The following is a 13,702-nucleotide window of genomic DNA, read 5'->3' as shown; positions in this document are numbered from 1 at the left end:
TAAGATTTTCAAGGTCAAAGGTCAAATGTCAAGGTCACATGCAATTGAAGACATTTACTCTAAAACCAGATAAGTTAGGATGGTCTAACTTTACAGATAGACTCTCCATGGGTCAAGGATTAGCCCTTTGGAGTTCAAAGTCACAAAGTCAAAGTTCAAGGTCGCACCAGCACACGTGCTCTAACTCTGGAACCGTTCGACGTAGGAAGGCGAAACTTCACAACATGCCACAGTAGTCATAACGATCCAGACTGAAGGCGATTTCGGACGTTTGCCAAGAGCAACACCTAGTGGAGGGCGCGGGAAGTGCACGGGAAATGCGCGGGAAGTGCGCGAGAGTGTAGAGGGCGGTCGCCAGAGCTCCCGCGGTCGCAAGGCCAGAGCAGCGCTGAGCTGCGAGGGCCGCCAATGCTGCTTGCAGCTTTAATTTTAACTGTATTTTTGTTTAAAAAAAGTGTTTCATAAGTGCCTTTTTGTAAAACTGTAGTTATGTAAATATTTTGCACAAATATCTTACAGTATCACATAATTAATAGCCATATTTTCAACTTTCCTGTCAACGTTAATCTTTTTTTTTTTTTACTAAATCACAGTCAGCCGGCGAACGGCCACCTACCACTGGGCTTAGCCTCTTTTCTGGGGGAAACCCTGCAATGTTACTGGTTCAGTTACTTTTACAATAACTAAATCAATAATTCAGTTACTAATATAATTTTTACTTTTATCTGATTCCTTTGGATCAATAATTCATATTTGTGGCCCTACACACAATCAGTTTTTAAATAATTACATGATTAGCAATGTTTTAATTTGGAGTGATTTTAATATTTCTGTGCTAAAGTTCAGCTGAAATAACTGTCACATGGTGGCAAGTTAAGTGTTTTTTTTTTTTTGGGGGGGGGGTTGTTGTTTTTCTCATTTTGGATCCTTGGAAATTGCACTCAGTCACGGCTCAGGCCACAACTATGAAGTCTAATTAAAACTTGCATCTTTTTGAAGAGGCTGCGGCTCGCCTGAATGTGCACTGAGAGCTCTCTGAGCACATAAAGAGCAGCTGTAGCTGCCAGGTTTCCAGTTTCTGCTCTTTGTGGTCCGATTGTGAAATTCCTTGCTGCGGTTTGCAGGGTGAGCAGGGATCTGTGTGAAGGGGGCATGTGTTCAATGGCTGCGTCTTGGGTGAGTGGCAGCAGCGTTGGGCCTGGAGCGAGTGTGAATTTAGAGCAGAGAGAAGAAAAGTCTATGTGTCCTGGGCTGTGGGAGACGGGAAGGGATAAGAGGGGGTATGGGGGTGGAGGTGGGGTGGTGGTGGCTGAGGTTGCTGTAAGGGATAGTGTGCACAGGGATCAGAGCTGGAGGAGGGCTCGGGGCTTGGCAGAGGGGGCTGAAGCAGGGGATAAGGGTATATGGAGGGCTTCGGGAGGAACCGGGGCTGTCCATGCTCAAGGGGGCTTTGAAGAGGGTCTTGTTGCTTCCAGAGTGTTTGTGATTTATTGCCCACCACCAAGGGATCTAGCTCCCTTCCTCCTACACCAAAGCTTTTTTTTCTTCCTCCTCCTGTTTTTTTAATGTTTTGATAGTTCCTACAGTGAGCTCTGGGAGGGTGAAGAAGGTGGAGAATTGAGGCTTGGAAAGGGGCCTCTACTCTCTGAGCCAGGGGGGAGGGTGGGTTACATGAGTGCAGCAGATGTGGAGAGGCAGAGAAAGAAAAAGAGGAGGGCAGGGCTGGGAAACTATTCTGCCTCATTCCAGCTCTCAGCCTTTTTTTTTTTAAAGAAACATTAAAGTGTTGCTCCTTAGCTGGGCCTCTGAGTTGAGACTATGTACAAGTGCTTCAGCCCGCCAAGCGGAAGGAACACGAAGTGCCGACTCAGTCCGTACAAAACGCTGAATATTTTTGAATTTAGACTTTTTTACTTTTCTTCTTTTAAGCACATTTTGTGGTTATGTTTGTGACTCACCAATTAAAAAGTAAACATTAAATTTACTCAGATTTTTACAGTATTTGTAATTGTTCGATATTTTTGTACATTGCTCCTCTTTTTTAGAAGTCAGTTTGTTGGAGTGTGAATAACTGCTTGCTGCTCGCATGCTCAGTCTTGTTTAAAAAACTATTTGATGCCATCAATCTCTCTCTCCTCTTTGAGCTTTATCAGATTTTTTTCAGCTCGCTTTAACGTTACAGTACATTGCAAATTAAAACAAGACATTGAAATAGACTTCTTAAAAAATATTTGAATATTTACATGTTTCAGAGCTTTTTTTGTTGTTTAAAAATGACTATTTTTTACCACTTAATGATAGATTTGGTTGTTTGCACCAGAAAAGGAAGTGGTGTATATTTGTGCATCAGAAACAGAGCATTGAAATGTGCTTCTTTTTTGTGCATGAAATATAGATACTAAAACTGAAGGAACAGAGTGGTCTGTACAGAGGGGACAGTTGCAGAGAAAGTACTCCACATAGCTGGAGATTGAGATAATGCAGCCCTTCTTTTCTGGGCCTCTTTAACACTCAGTCTGACATCTGCTCTATTGAACACTCTTTCTGTTTGTACTGTCAATTTTCCCCTGCTAAGACTTAAATTTTCCCTTAAATAATGCATGTCGTAACTTTGGCAATGGTTTCAAATTGTTTTTTTTTCTTCCAGAAAGGGTAGTCACAAATCAGGACATCCATCCCGTCAGTAGCAGAGTGAGCCCAGCAGATGTTTGTGGTGTGATCTGATGTAGTGTTCCTCTGACTAAAGGCAGCCAAGCCCAGGAATGTGCTGGCCCTTCTCTAGTACAGGGATGCACACAGACTGCATGATAGACTGATTTGTAGTTTTGTGATGAATCAGTATTGTGCCAAGTGCTGAATACAAAAACATGGTGCAGAATGCAACCAGATATTAAATAGTTGCACGCTGAATAGTGCCCCAGTGATTGCAGTTTTACTGATGCTCTTACGGTTTATGCTGCTAGAGTTAAATTCTACTTGGGATGCACAAATGCTATATTTACTACAAACTGGCTACATTTCCGTCCTTGTTGGTACCAAGTACTGATGCGAATACTAATAAATACCATCACCTTTCTTTCAATGACTTTGAATATGTGTTTGAAATTTGGAGGGGGCTGACTTTTTGTGTTAACGCTTTCCCAGAATTGCTTATTGGTAAGCTGTGAGGCTGTCGGCAAGCTTGTGCTCAGATCCATGTATTCCCAGGATACTGTTTGGCTCAATGACAAACTGCAGCCATTTCCTTCTGTGATTAGCAAACTGTTCAAACTTGGCATCTGTGTTGGTTTATTTTGATGTTTTATGAAATTGCTTGTGTTGAAAGTGCTAGATTTTGTCCTTCCTCTTGACAACTTTGGTCAGCATAATTTGCAATCTACTCTACTTTTGTCTCTATTGCTCACTTTGAAAGCCCTCCACATGGCTTCTTCTTCCTCCTCTGGTAGTGTTTTTGGCACTTGGTAAATAACTTTATAGTGCATTTAGTGCTGGGCGATATGGAAAAAATCCTATATCACGATATGGATAATTTTATATCACAATAACGATATATATCACGATATACCCCAATTACGTACGTTGTCAGTTATTCTCTGAAAAATATGAAAAAATAATCTTATTTCTTACTTTTTTCAAGCTTTATTTCAAAGTGACATTTAACTGAACTTTCACAAAAGAGATCTGCAGCATTTTAGTGCAGCAATATATATGTCCTGTTACGACGTAACAGTATCAAATGACAACACTCTATTATCTTCGGCCGGCTATAGTTTTACTTTTCACAACTTTCTTTTACAACTTGTTTGACCTTGCACTTTTTGGATTGTTAAATATTCTTTTTCGTGTTTCTTCTTTAAGTAATAGAAGAGGTTTGTTGTGTTGGCATCAGATGAGAAAACAGTCTAATAGCAGAATTAGCATTAGCAGAGTTAGCATATTACCTTTTTCTGCTCCGTGTCGGACTTCTTGAACCAAATCACAGACGTCCCCCTTGTTTTGGTAAAAGTCTTTTTTTATCTTGGGCTGCCTGCTAGCTGTCTCTACTTGTTGCGACCCCGAGTTTGATACTTTGTGCGTCTCCATCTTTCAGCACTTATGACTTAAATGCCGACACAATATACGGTAGGTCACAGAATATGGTGAAAACACCGGGCTGCACAGAAAGCCGCTGCCGTAAAGCATGTCGCAAACCCACACGTAAAGCAGCGTCATGTCGCAAAACGGAGGTTCTTCGCAAAATAGTTTTTTTTTTGTTCTTATTTATCACTTATATAAACTGAATGTATGCAAAGTGACAACACTAATACATTCGTCGAAGCCTACGTTATGAAATATTTATATGAATCATTGATACAATTATGATAGAAACGACAGAAACTATAGAGACGATAGAAGAAAATATATCACGATAGACACTTTTCTATCGTCCCCACGATATGTATCGTTATATCGCCCAGCACTAAGTGCATTGTTGCTACCAATCGGTAAGGAGTGTTGATCAGGACATCTAACTAAAAGAAAAAAAAAATACTTCCATGTTGTTGACACTGCTCCGTCTTTACCACTTGACCGCTCAGCTGAGAGCTTAACGTCTTGCTGCTGTAAAGTGGTAATGGAACACTTTGAGTACACATCGTATCAATACCAGATACTGGTATTGGAATCAGTGCGCCCCCCGAGTTTACATATTTATAGAATTTTTGTTTTTTAAGACTCAAGATGGAATATAAAAAAAAAATATTATTTCATTTATATATAAAACATAACTGTATTATTCAGAAAAAGCAAAATAGTATATACAAAGTTTCTCCTTTTTAAATAACGATTTAAGATATTTATTGTTTTCTTGGTCCCGTGTTTGCTTCAGAGAATAATGAAACAAGGATCCTTATATTTTAAGTGCTGCCACTTTCTAAAGTGAACTATGACATAATGTATTTCAGCATTTTATACAACCAGCACAGAAATTAGATTTCTTTTTTCCCTCCACCAAAGATACATCTGTGAGTAAATCCAGTCAGTCAGACCTACACAGAGTTGTATTTGTACAACAGTGTAGAACTATTTCATTATCTGACTGTTCGCATAGACTGAAGTCTGAATTGGCAAATCTTCTTTCCTGGAGTCGGTGCATGTCTGCTAGTGGGATTAGGAAAGAGAGCAAGAAATACAGGACAGACTGATGGATTTGAACGAGACAAAGATGAGATTACAAATACAAAATATGTCAGAGAGAGCAGAGAATATATTTCAAATATACAATTCATTGCAAGAGGGCTCATATAAGGGACAAACCAATCCTGTGAAATGTCTCATACTGGAGGGTTTTGGCATAAATTATAGCATTTTAATAATTTTTGTTATTTTCAACCCAAGAAAATAAAGAAAATAAAGAAAATGTTATTTCCACTACTGGCTCATTGTGGTGCTCATTTTTAAAGAATGAACATTCTCCTTCCTGTTATTGTGCATGAAGTGTTCAGTTAAGTAAACTCTTTCAGTTTAGTACTCATGTTTCTGTTAAAACTCTTAACCATTTAAAAAAAGACATGATCTGCCTCTACAACTGTAAACTTGCATTATATCTCCTTTAAAGCATGCTGTACAAATGTTCACTTATAAACCAGATTTGTGAACTTGTACAAAAACTCTGTGATTAGATTAAATAATGCCATATTATCACTGCTGGGAAATTTTTGACTTTATCAAATTTTCATCAGAATCTACACTTTGTCAAAAATTATTTCAAGTTGAAAGTGATTTAAATCATTTGTTTTTGTTTACTCTAAATTATTTTGATTCTTTAAGAAAGGCTTTTTAAAGTTAATTGTACCTCAAATAAGTGTGACTATATGTGTAGATGTTCTCACCCACTGACAGTCTCCCCTATAGGGTTAATTGTCAGGCAATAGCAACAGTCTCCTCATTGGCTGTTGCCTCATTTTTGTTCTGCATCTCCCAGCCAGCAGGAGGAGACATTGTCTGCCTTTTTTCCTCACTGCATCTCAGAGCCGCATCCTTCAAAGACCTAAAGATCAGCTGCGTAAAAACGCATTCTTAGTGCTACCCATGCAAACCTTTATGTTAAAAAGCATGTTTTTGTAAATCCTATCATGACAAAGATATGAACTGTGTTGCAGGTAAGTGCAGATCCATTTTTGAAATTGACTCTGAACAGTTTCTGCACACATTTTTGTCCATACATGTTTTGCACTCTTCAGTGTGTTCTCATGTGTGTCTGATTTCTACTGGCGTGTCTCAGCTAGACCTTTTCCAAACTAGTAGAAATAGTGCAACTTGAAAATGCCGGTTACTTGAGCAGGCGCTCTAAATTTATCTGAAGTGTGTGCTATCTTTAGTGAGTTCATAGTACCCAGGCACTGTCCTTCCTGCAGTCTACATTTTGTTCGACTCAGACATACCATTTGAGCCAGTGAGATTGTACCCCACACCACAGCGCTACCAGTGGCAGCTGCAAAGACTTCCTTGACCTGCGGTTGTCTGACTGATTACTGACTGACTGAGGCCTTTGGCATATCATGAGGCCTGCCAAACATGCAGACTTGCAGAGGCATGTTCAAGAGGCCCCTGTTGCCTCTCTATTCTCTTCCAAGTTACCACAGAAACCAATTTCATTAAAAGTTAGTTTTATGATGTGCTGCTTTTTAGCCCCTTTAAAATAGAAGACCGCATAGGAACAGAGCTTTAGCTTTAACAGTAAAATATAAAACAATGTCTGATGTTTTTGATGGTTAATACCTTTACAAAGATTAAATTTCTGTTTGTCATTCTCCTGAATGAACTGCTTCAAATACACCAATTGTTAAATTGGCTGTATATCTGTGAACAATAAATGCTACCCCAATATTATCTGTACTAATTGCCATCCACGTTTTGCCAGAATTATCATCACACCCCAGAATCATCTTTTATTACCTCTGTGTTTCCTTGGCAACAAGCTGTGGCCAGCAGGAGCATGTTGATCATTTGATCTCATGCCAAGGCATCTCAGAAATCATCACCGATAGCTCGAAGCATTTCTGCCATATTTTGTCTGATACATGATACAATTCCATTGGCGCCAAAACTGTCACATCGTTGACAGTACCAAGAAGCAACTCTATCTTCAGTGATCCCTGTGTCACTCATCTGCCAACCACGAAGGAGCCAATAAAACCAGGACTTGGGATCACTTTGAAGACCTGTCGTGTTTTAGGAGTTATCACCTAGCTGTTGAAGATATGTAATCAGATTCTGTTATACCTGTGTACGGAATATGTTGCTCTTTTACACATGTAAATCAGTTTTTGAACGCTAAAATTACTAAAATAAATGTTGATTCGTCCCAAATGAAACCAGCCTTTTCCAGGTTGTTAAATTATTTTTATAGACTGGATCAGTGGAGAAGTAGCCAGGTTGGGTTACATTTAACTTCTGATTGTGATTTCAGTTTCTCAGAAAGGATGGTGGGTGTAGAAAGAGTCGTGTTATGTATCTTGTCTGAGAGAAAGCGTACACTTCCAAGGTGTGTAATGGCAGCACTACATGTCTCGATCTTTATTTAGGGAAACTTTGCTCCATTTCAAAGTTTGTTACTTCTGAGAATCCCCCCAAAAAAAAGAAAAAAAAAAAAAGGTTTTCATCTCCACTAATGCCTTCCAGATGACCACTTGTCCAACATGGAGTTTTGTGTATTCTGTGGTTAGAAAGTCTTTGGTAATCCAGTTTCTTCACACGCAGGGTTATTATTCACCCTCTTTGGTTGAAGTGGGCAGCTTTATGATAATAATTTCTGTGCAGACAGAAGTGAAAGCTGCATTTGCTCATTTAATTTATTTATTTCATGCATCCAATTTTAGAAATGACCAATAATCTACAAGCAAAAAAAATTAACAAAGCTAGCTGGATGAAGGAAAAATATCCTTTATAACCTGCCATTTCCAAATAATTCAACAATTTACAAAGGACCATGCCTACATAAACATTCAACCACAAACAAAACCCAATACAAAATCAACTGCAAACAATATCATCAATCTTAAATATTATTATTTCATGAGGTCATACATCTCAATTTTTTAAATGAAGTTTCTTAAATTAACAGTTAAACATTTTTTATGTCATCCTCCAGATAATCCCATACTTTTACGCCATGTACTGAGATAGACATCTGCCTTAGTGTAGTTCATATAAATGAAATTTAAATAAAATTTAAAATCAAATTTCGTCCGATTGTCACCATTGTTGGATATAGATACTGTAAAATTCTCTGTAAATTATTTGAAAACAATTTCTTCCTAGCTTTGTACTTAACTAAGCTAACGAAGTTAGTAAGTTAACTAAATCTTTATATTTCAATATTCACTTCATAAACAATCTGTTGGTATGTTCTGTAATATTCACTTTATGTAAAATTCTTCTTTTTTAATACAAAGGTTTAGTATTTTTCACATACTGTATGTGTTACTCCAAATATGGATCAATTAGTGAATAATACATTCTAACCCATTCTTAGCTTTATTTAAAAAAAAAAAAAAAAGAAAAACTGAACAAACTAGAACAAACTTTATTTTTGTTATGTAATTTAGTTATAATAAATTCCAGTGGCAGGGTTTCCCCCAGTGATTTAGTTAAAAAAAAAAAAAAAAAAATTAAAGTTGACAGGAAAATTAAAAATATGGCTATTTATTATGTGATATTGTAAGATATTTGTGCCAAATATTTACACAACTACAGTTTTACAAAAAGGCACTTTGGAAATACTTTTTTAAACAACAATACAGTTAAAATAAATACTAATTGATTGCACCTAATTTGAATCCTAATTTAAGTCACATTTACAAATAAATTAACATAAATGAAAAAGTACAAAGAAGGTACCAACACACATCTCACATCAAGGCCAATGAATAACAACAGAGAACTCTGATAAACAGAGAGATACTGTACTGTGCTTTTTGTGGCACAGGCTGCATGTTGGATCACTACACAAAACATCTAATGCTGAATTGAATAGCATAATTTTACTGTTAAACAAGGATTTTACTTTCACTAAGCACAAAACATGCTTACCATATTCGGTCTTGTAAAGCCACCAGCTGAATTTCAGCTCAACTAACCATTTTTGGTTAAACCCACTTGTTTATTGCTGTGGCTCCAGCGACGTACTAAGTCCAGCGGTAGCTGAAGGTGGCTCGGCCTCGGGGCTCATTAGAGTCCCATAGGGCTCTGCGAACATGGCACAGACCTGAGCGCGTCGTCCGCGCCAATTTACTAGGAGGCGTACGACCACGCAACAAGACGCCTCAATTACGTCACTGTTGGCGCGCGTAGACACGCGCGGTGAGGTAGATGAAGGTAGTGGTTTTGGGGGTGCGGGTGGAAACAAACTTGTATAAAAAAAGACGTATTTATAATAAACAAGCGGAGCTTAGCCTGGGGGCCGGGTCGCCAGGCTTATAATACACTAAGGGAAACCCTGAGTTGACTTTAAGATAACTCATAGAAATTTAACTTCATAGACCCTTTCAAGTAAGAGTCCATCTATAGACTTATAAACATGTAATGAGAGATAAAAATGTCCTTATTTTTAATGTAGACAGAAAGAAAAACATGGTTCTGGGATGGGTTTCATTCACAGATCTGCAGTCCTGGTATTGGAACAGTTGAGCCTTTCAGAAACACGCCTTTTTCAAAATATGCCTATACAAATCCAAATAAAATTACTGCCAGTTCCTTGATGCTTTCATGTCTACACCTGGCTGCCGAGTCCTGACAGCAAAAAAAACAGGACCCCTTCATCCACACCCCCAGGACTATCTAACCTCATGTCACTGGATATTTACTTAGTTCCCTCATCCATCAAACTCCTGTTGTTGAATCATCTTTTTAATTTTTTTTTTAATTATCACTTTTATTTTACTTTTAAAAGCAGTTCTTTGGTTTTATACCTGCTGCCTTATGAAGGTTTGAGTGGTTTGTTAGTCAAACACTTCATCTGAACCTGCAAAGACTGATAAATAGTTGCCTTTGATGATTGAAGTTACATTCAGTCATCAAAATGGGTTAGATTTTAACCAGGAGAGTATTTTTATTTTTTGATTTATGTTCTTTGAATTGAAGAAAGACACCTTTTTATTTTTCTCAAATGTAACTTTGACTTTGTTGTCACACCATCATTCAGTCAGTCGTTCATTCATATAAGCTACAACAAAAATATAAAAACATTGTGCTATCTAAAGCTCAGGCGCCTTGAACAATGTGCGTGTAAAAAGGGCTGTACACACAACCAAAATTATCTACAAAAAAAACTCACTGCTACCTCAAGGAGAAATGTACTCTGAAAGCAGCTGTTTTGTTTAGCCAGAGGGATGAAACAACAAATTGTCTTAGGTTACCATTTGGTCTGAAGTAATCATTCAGACAAGATTTGTTTTTAGGTTTTTGTGCTTTTAAATATGTTTATACTATGTGCAAAAATAGTCCGAATAGGTTTACAGAAAATATGCATTGCTCTCACTGGAAGGGGTGGGGGTAAATTGGTGCTTACTAAAGAAGCCCAAAATGTTATTTTTAACAATTATTTTACGAGTAAATACTTGTATAAAACATACTTTAATTTGAAACAATTGGGCAATGAAATTTGATTTTTTGGGGGGTTATTTTTAAATAATAATTTACGAAAAAAAAAAAACAAACACTTTTGGCACCTAATGTTTCCATTATTGCTGAGTGAAAATCTTTTGGGCTACTTTTTTAGAAAATATCTAAGTTGTATCAGAGTCCTTTGCTTGTTTTTTGCTTTGTTTTTTTCTCAGATTGGGGAACTTTTTGTCACTGCATTATCTCATGACACTCCTAGTTGTGTATATATGCATTTATGAAGTATCACAGTATTATAAGATTTTCAGCAGTTTCACACCTTCTGCAGGCAACTTATGGTAATATGCATCATAATTGTCGTGTGAAGGTTCACAAAATTAGGTATCAGCCTAATCAGTAATAATTAGAGGGAAGCCTCAGGCGTCCTTTAGCGATGATCTCGACTGACTGACTGCTGTGTTCTCCACCAGGTTTCTGTTTGCTGGACCTGACAGAGCAGTTTTCCCTTCCAGAGACCGCTCCACCTTTGCTGTCTAAACTGCTGGAAGCTGTTGAGAGGAAAGGTGAGCTTACACACTGAAACCTCAGCTTGCCCACTGTAATGAGCTACTACACTTGTTCATTATCTCAACACTGATCCTTTGCATCCAAATTTAATGCCATTATGAGCAGTTTCACTAAACTGTTTTAGGTGACCTTTAGTGTGATTATTTGTAGGTCTGGAGAACCCCACTTTGTATCGAACATTTACTGCTGGAGGTGGACTTGAAGTCAGACAGTATTATGACTGTGGTAAGAAGCCCCCCCACACACACACACACACGTTCTAATCAGCTTGTGTGAACTCTGTAAATTTCCAGTGAGTTAGACTAGTACGAGAGGAAGTCTCAGATAGAGGGAAACAAAGAGTTCTGTTTGCACATTCATGATGTTAGAAACAAAAAACACCAAAAAGTGCTGCGGTTTTGTCATACACAAGCATGTATGTAGACATGTAACTTGCACTGTGTTGCACTTCAGATCCTCCCGCAGCAGACCTGGACCAACTGGAACTTCCAGTCCTGTGTGATGGTCTGCGAAGGTACCTGCAGGATCTGCCCCAGCCCATCGTGCCCAATGTAGTCCATGCTCAGATGATCCACACAGCTAAAGGTGGGATTCATCAAATGGATTCAGTGCTAATTTATTTATGCAGCTGGCTTACAACAGAAGTGCTGATGTAATGTAACCTTCGTCATGTTGAACGTCACTTTAGACAAACAGAAAACCACAAGAGCTCACCAAACCTTTGCTTCTCCATCTGAACATTTTTATTATTTTTTTTCAAGCACTAAGTACATTTTAAAATCATGCAAAGTGTGCATTTAGCTCATTTTGAAACTTTAACTCATTTTGTTTTAAAAAAAAAGTTTTCTTTGTCTGTAGTTTTTTGCTGCCTCTAGCAATGGAAGAAAACCAAATCACAGTTCTCTGTTCTGTAGCTGTGCATTTTGTTGCTGTCACAAGGCCAGAAACAGGATATCTGTGGCTAATAGGAACTAAAACAAGCCTGAAGATTTATCTCTCTCATCTCTGAACAGCCAATCACCTGCTAGTGTACCTTACGCTCATTGTTCACCACACAGTCTCTCTGTGGTTTTAAGAACTAACTGCACATGACGCCTTTTTCCATCTCTTTATCGTCTGAAGAGACAACTTTCATTTTATGCTCTTCTTCATATGAGGAAGACCTTTACTGCACCATCAATTTTTCTCATCACATCCAACTGACCTTCTGGCTGCTTTTGTCTTTTTCAACAGAGGTGGTGAACGCTGAGGAATGTGCCCAGCTGCTGCGTCGCATCGCCAGCTCCCAGAGCCTGCCACCTCAATACTGGTTGACTCTCCAGTGTCTGCTGAGGCATTTTGCTAAAGTGTGCCAGAACGGGTCCAAGAATCTGCTCAGTGCCAGATCTCTGGGCGAGATCTTCAGCCCTGTGTTTTTCAGACAGCAGCCTACCAGGTGAGTGTTTGATTAGTGGGCTCACGCATCTCAGCTACACGTGCAACTTTGTCAAAGATACATACTCTCAGGCTGCAGACAGATGAGTGTGCAGGCTCAGTCATGCAATTCTGACACACACACACACAGGCGCTCAGTCATGCACATTCAGTCGAGCACTCGAAGTGCAGGCTGTCAGGCACTCATGGGTTTTAGGTTTACACAAATATAGGTTAGAGCTTTTCTTCTCACCAGCTGTGCAGTGCAATTAAAATAGCTAAGCCTGAATTACTATCAGATTGAAATCAGAACAGCAGTGACCATCACCTGGGCTGTAAAAGTTTTAACTTTCCTTTGTTTCTCTCTCCTTTTCCCCACCCGCTTTAGCTGTGAACCCAGTCTGGATGCTTTTATCAAGATCATTGAGGTTCTGGTGACCAGCGAATGGAGTGAAAGTCAAGCTGCTCCAGGTAGTTAAGTTCTTCTTGTTTTTTTTTAAATCCGTCCTTTATGACGCTATCAGAAGCATCACAGCTTTAGTTTGCATTGCTGCCTTTAGAAGAAAACATGACGGGATTTTTGCATTATTTATTATTGGGTGCAGAACATGAATGTTAAGTTCTGCAGAGACCAAAATGGTGCACAACAGAAACCAAGCATTTAGTTATTAATAGCATGAGGAGAGGTGTTGAGACTTGCAACTGCTGCAGTTGCAAGTCTCGGTGCCGCAGGGTACTCTACCAGGAAAGCTGCTAATATTTTGGTTGTAAAGCAAGTTAAAACCGTTTTAAGGTGCACCAGATGAACTTTTGTACGACTCCTAATCATGATTGGGATAGAAAGCTGTAAGATTTAAAAGCAGAAATAAATGTTGTTCTTTTTTTAACAGAATAAAACTGCATTTCTAACCAAGGTTCCTGTTGGAAAGTACTGACTGCAAACTTTAGGCATTTTAACATGACTGTGTTGATTCTTAGCTTATAAATGAGGGAAAAACATTCAGTAACTTAGCATTGTAAATACAATTTTTGATGAATTTGCTTTTGGCACTTTGAGGTAAGATGATTAAACCTGTTCGTAGGAGTTATATTCTGACCCCCCCCACCCCCCCCCCCCCCC

General features: G+C 38.6%; 1 protein-coding gene across 2 annotated transcripts in view; it reads left to right on the top strand.

Annotated features, from left to right (window-relative positions):
* pik3r1 (phosphoinositide-3-kinase, regulatory subunit 1 (alpha)) overlaps window positions 1-13,702 on the top strand; it is a 27,387-nt gene that overhangs the window by 6,121 nt on the left and 7,564 nt on the right. For both annotated transcript variants that reach the window (XM_017440971.3, XM_037979335.1), the window contains exons 3-7: window positions 11,073-11,165; window positions 11,320-11,394; window positions 11,623-11,754; window positions 12,403-12,604; window positions 12,971-13,053. In XM_017440971.3, coding sequence (XP_017296460.1) covers window positions 11,073-11,165; window positions 11,320-11,394; window positions 11,623-11,754; window positions 12,403-12,604; window positions 12,971-13,053 — 585 coding nt within the window. The remainder of the gene's footprint in view (window positions 1-11,072; window positions 11,166-11,319; window positions 11,395-11,622; window positions 11,755-12,402; window positions 12,605-12,970; window positions 13,054-13,702) is intronic.

This window comes from Kryptolebias marmoratus, linkage group LG14 (genome assembly GCF_001649575.2).
Source record: "Kryptolebias marmoratus isolate JLee-2015 linkage group LG14, ASM164957v2, whole genome shotgun sequence".
Lineage (NCBI taxonomy): Eukaryota > Metazoa > Chordata > Actinopteri > Cyprinodontiformes > Rivulidae > Kryptolebias > Kryptolebias marmoratus.
This window is presented reverse-complemented; position numbering and strand designations above follow the sequence as displayed.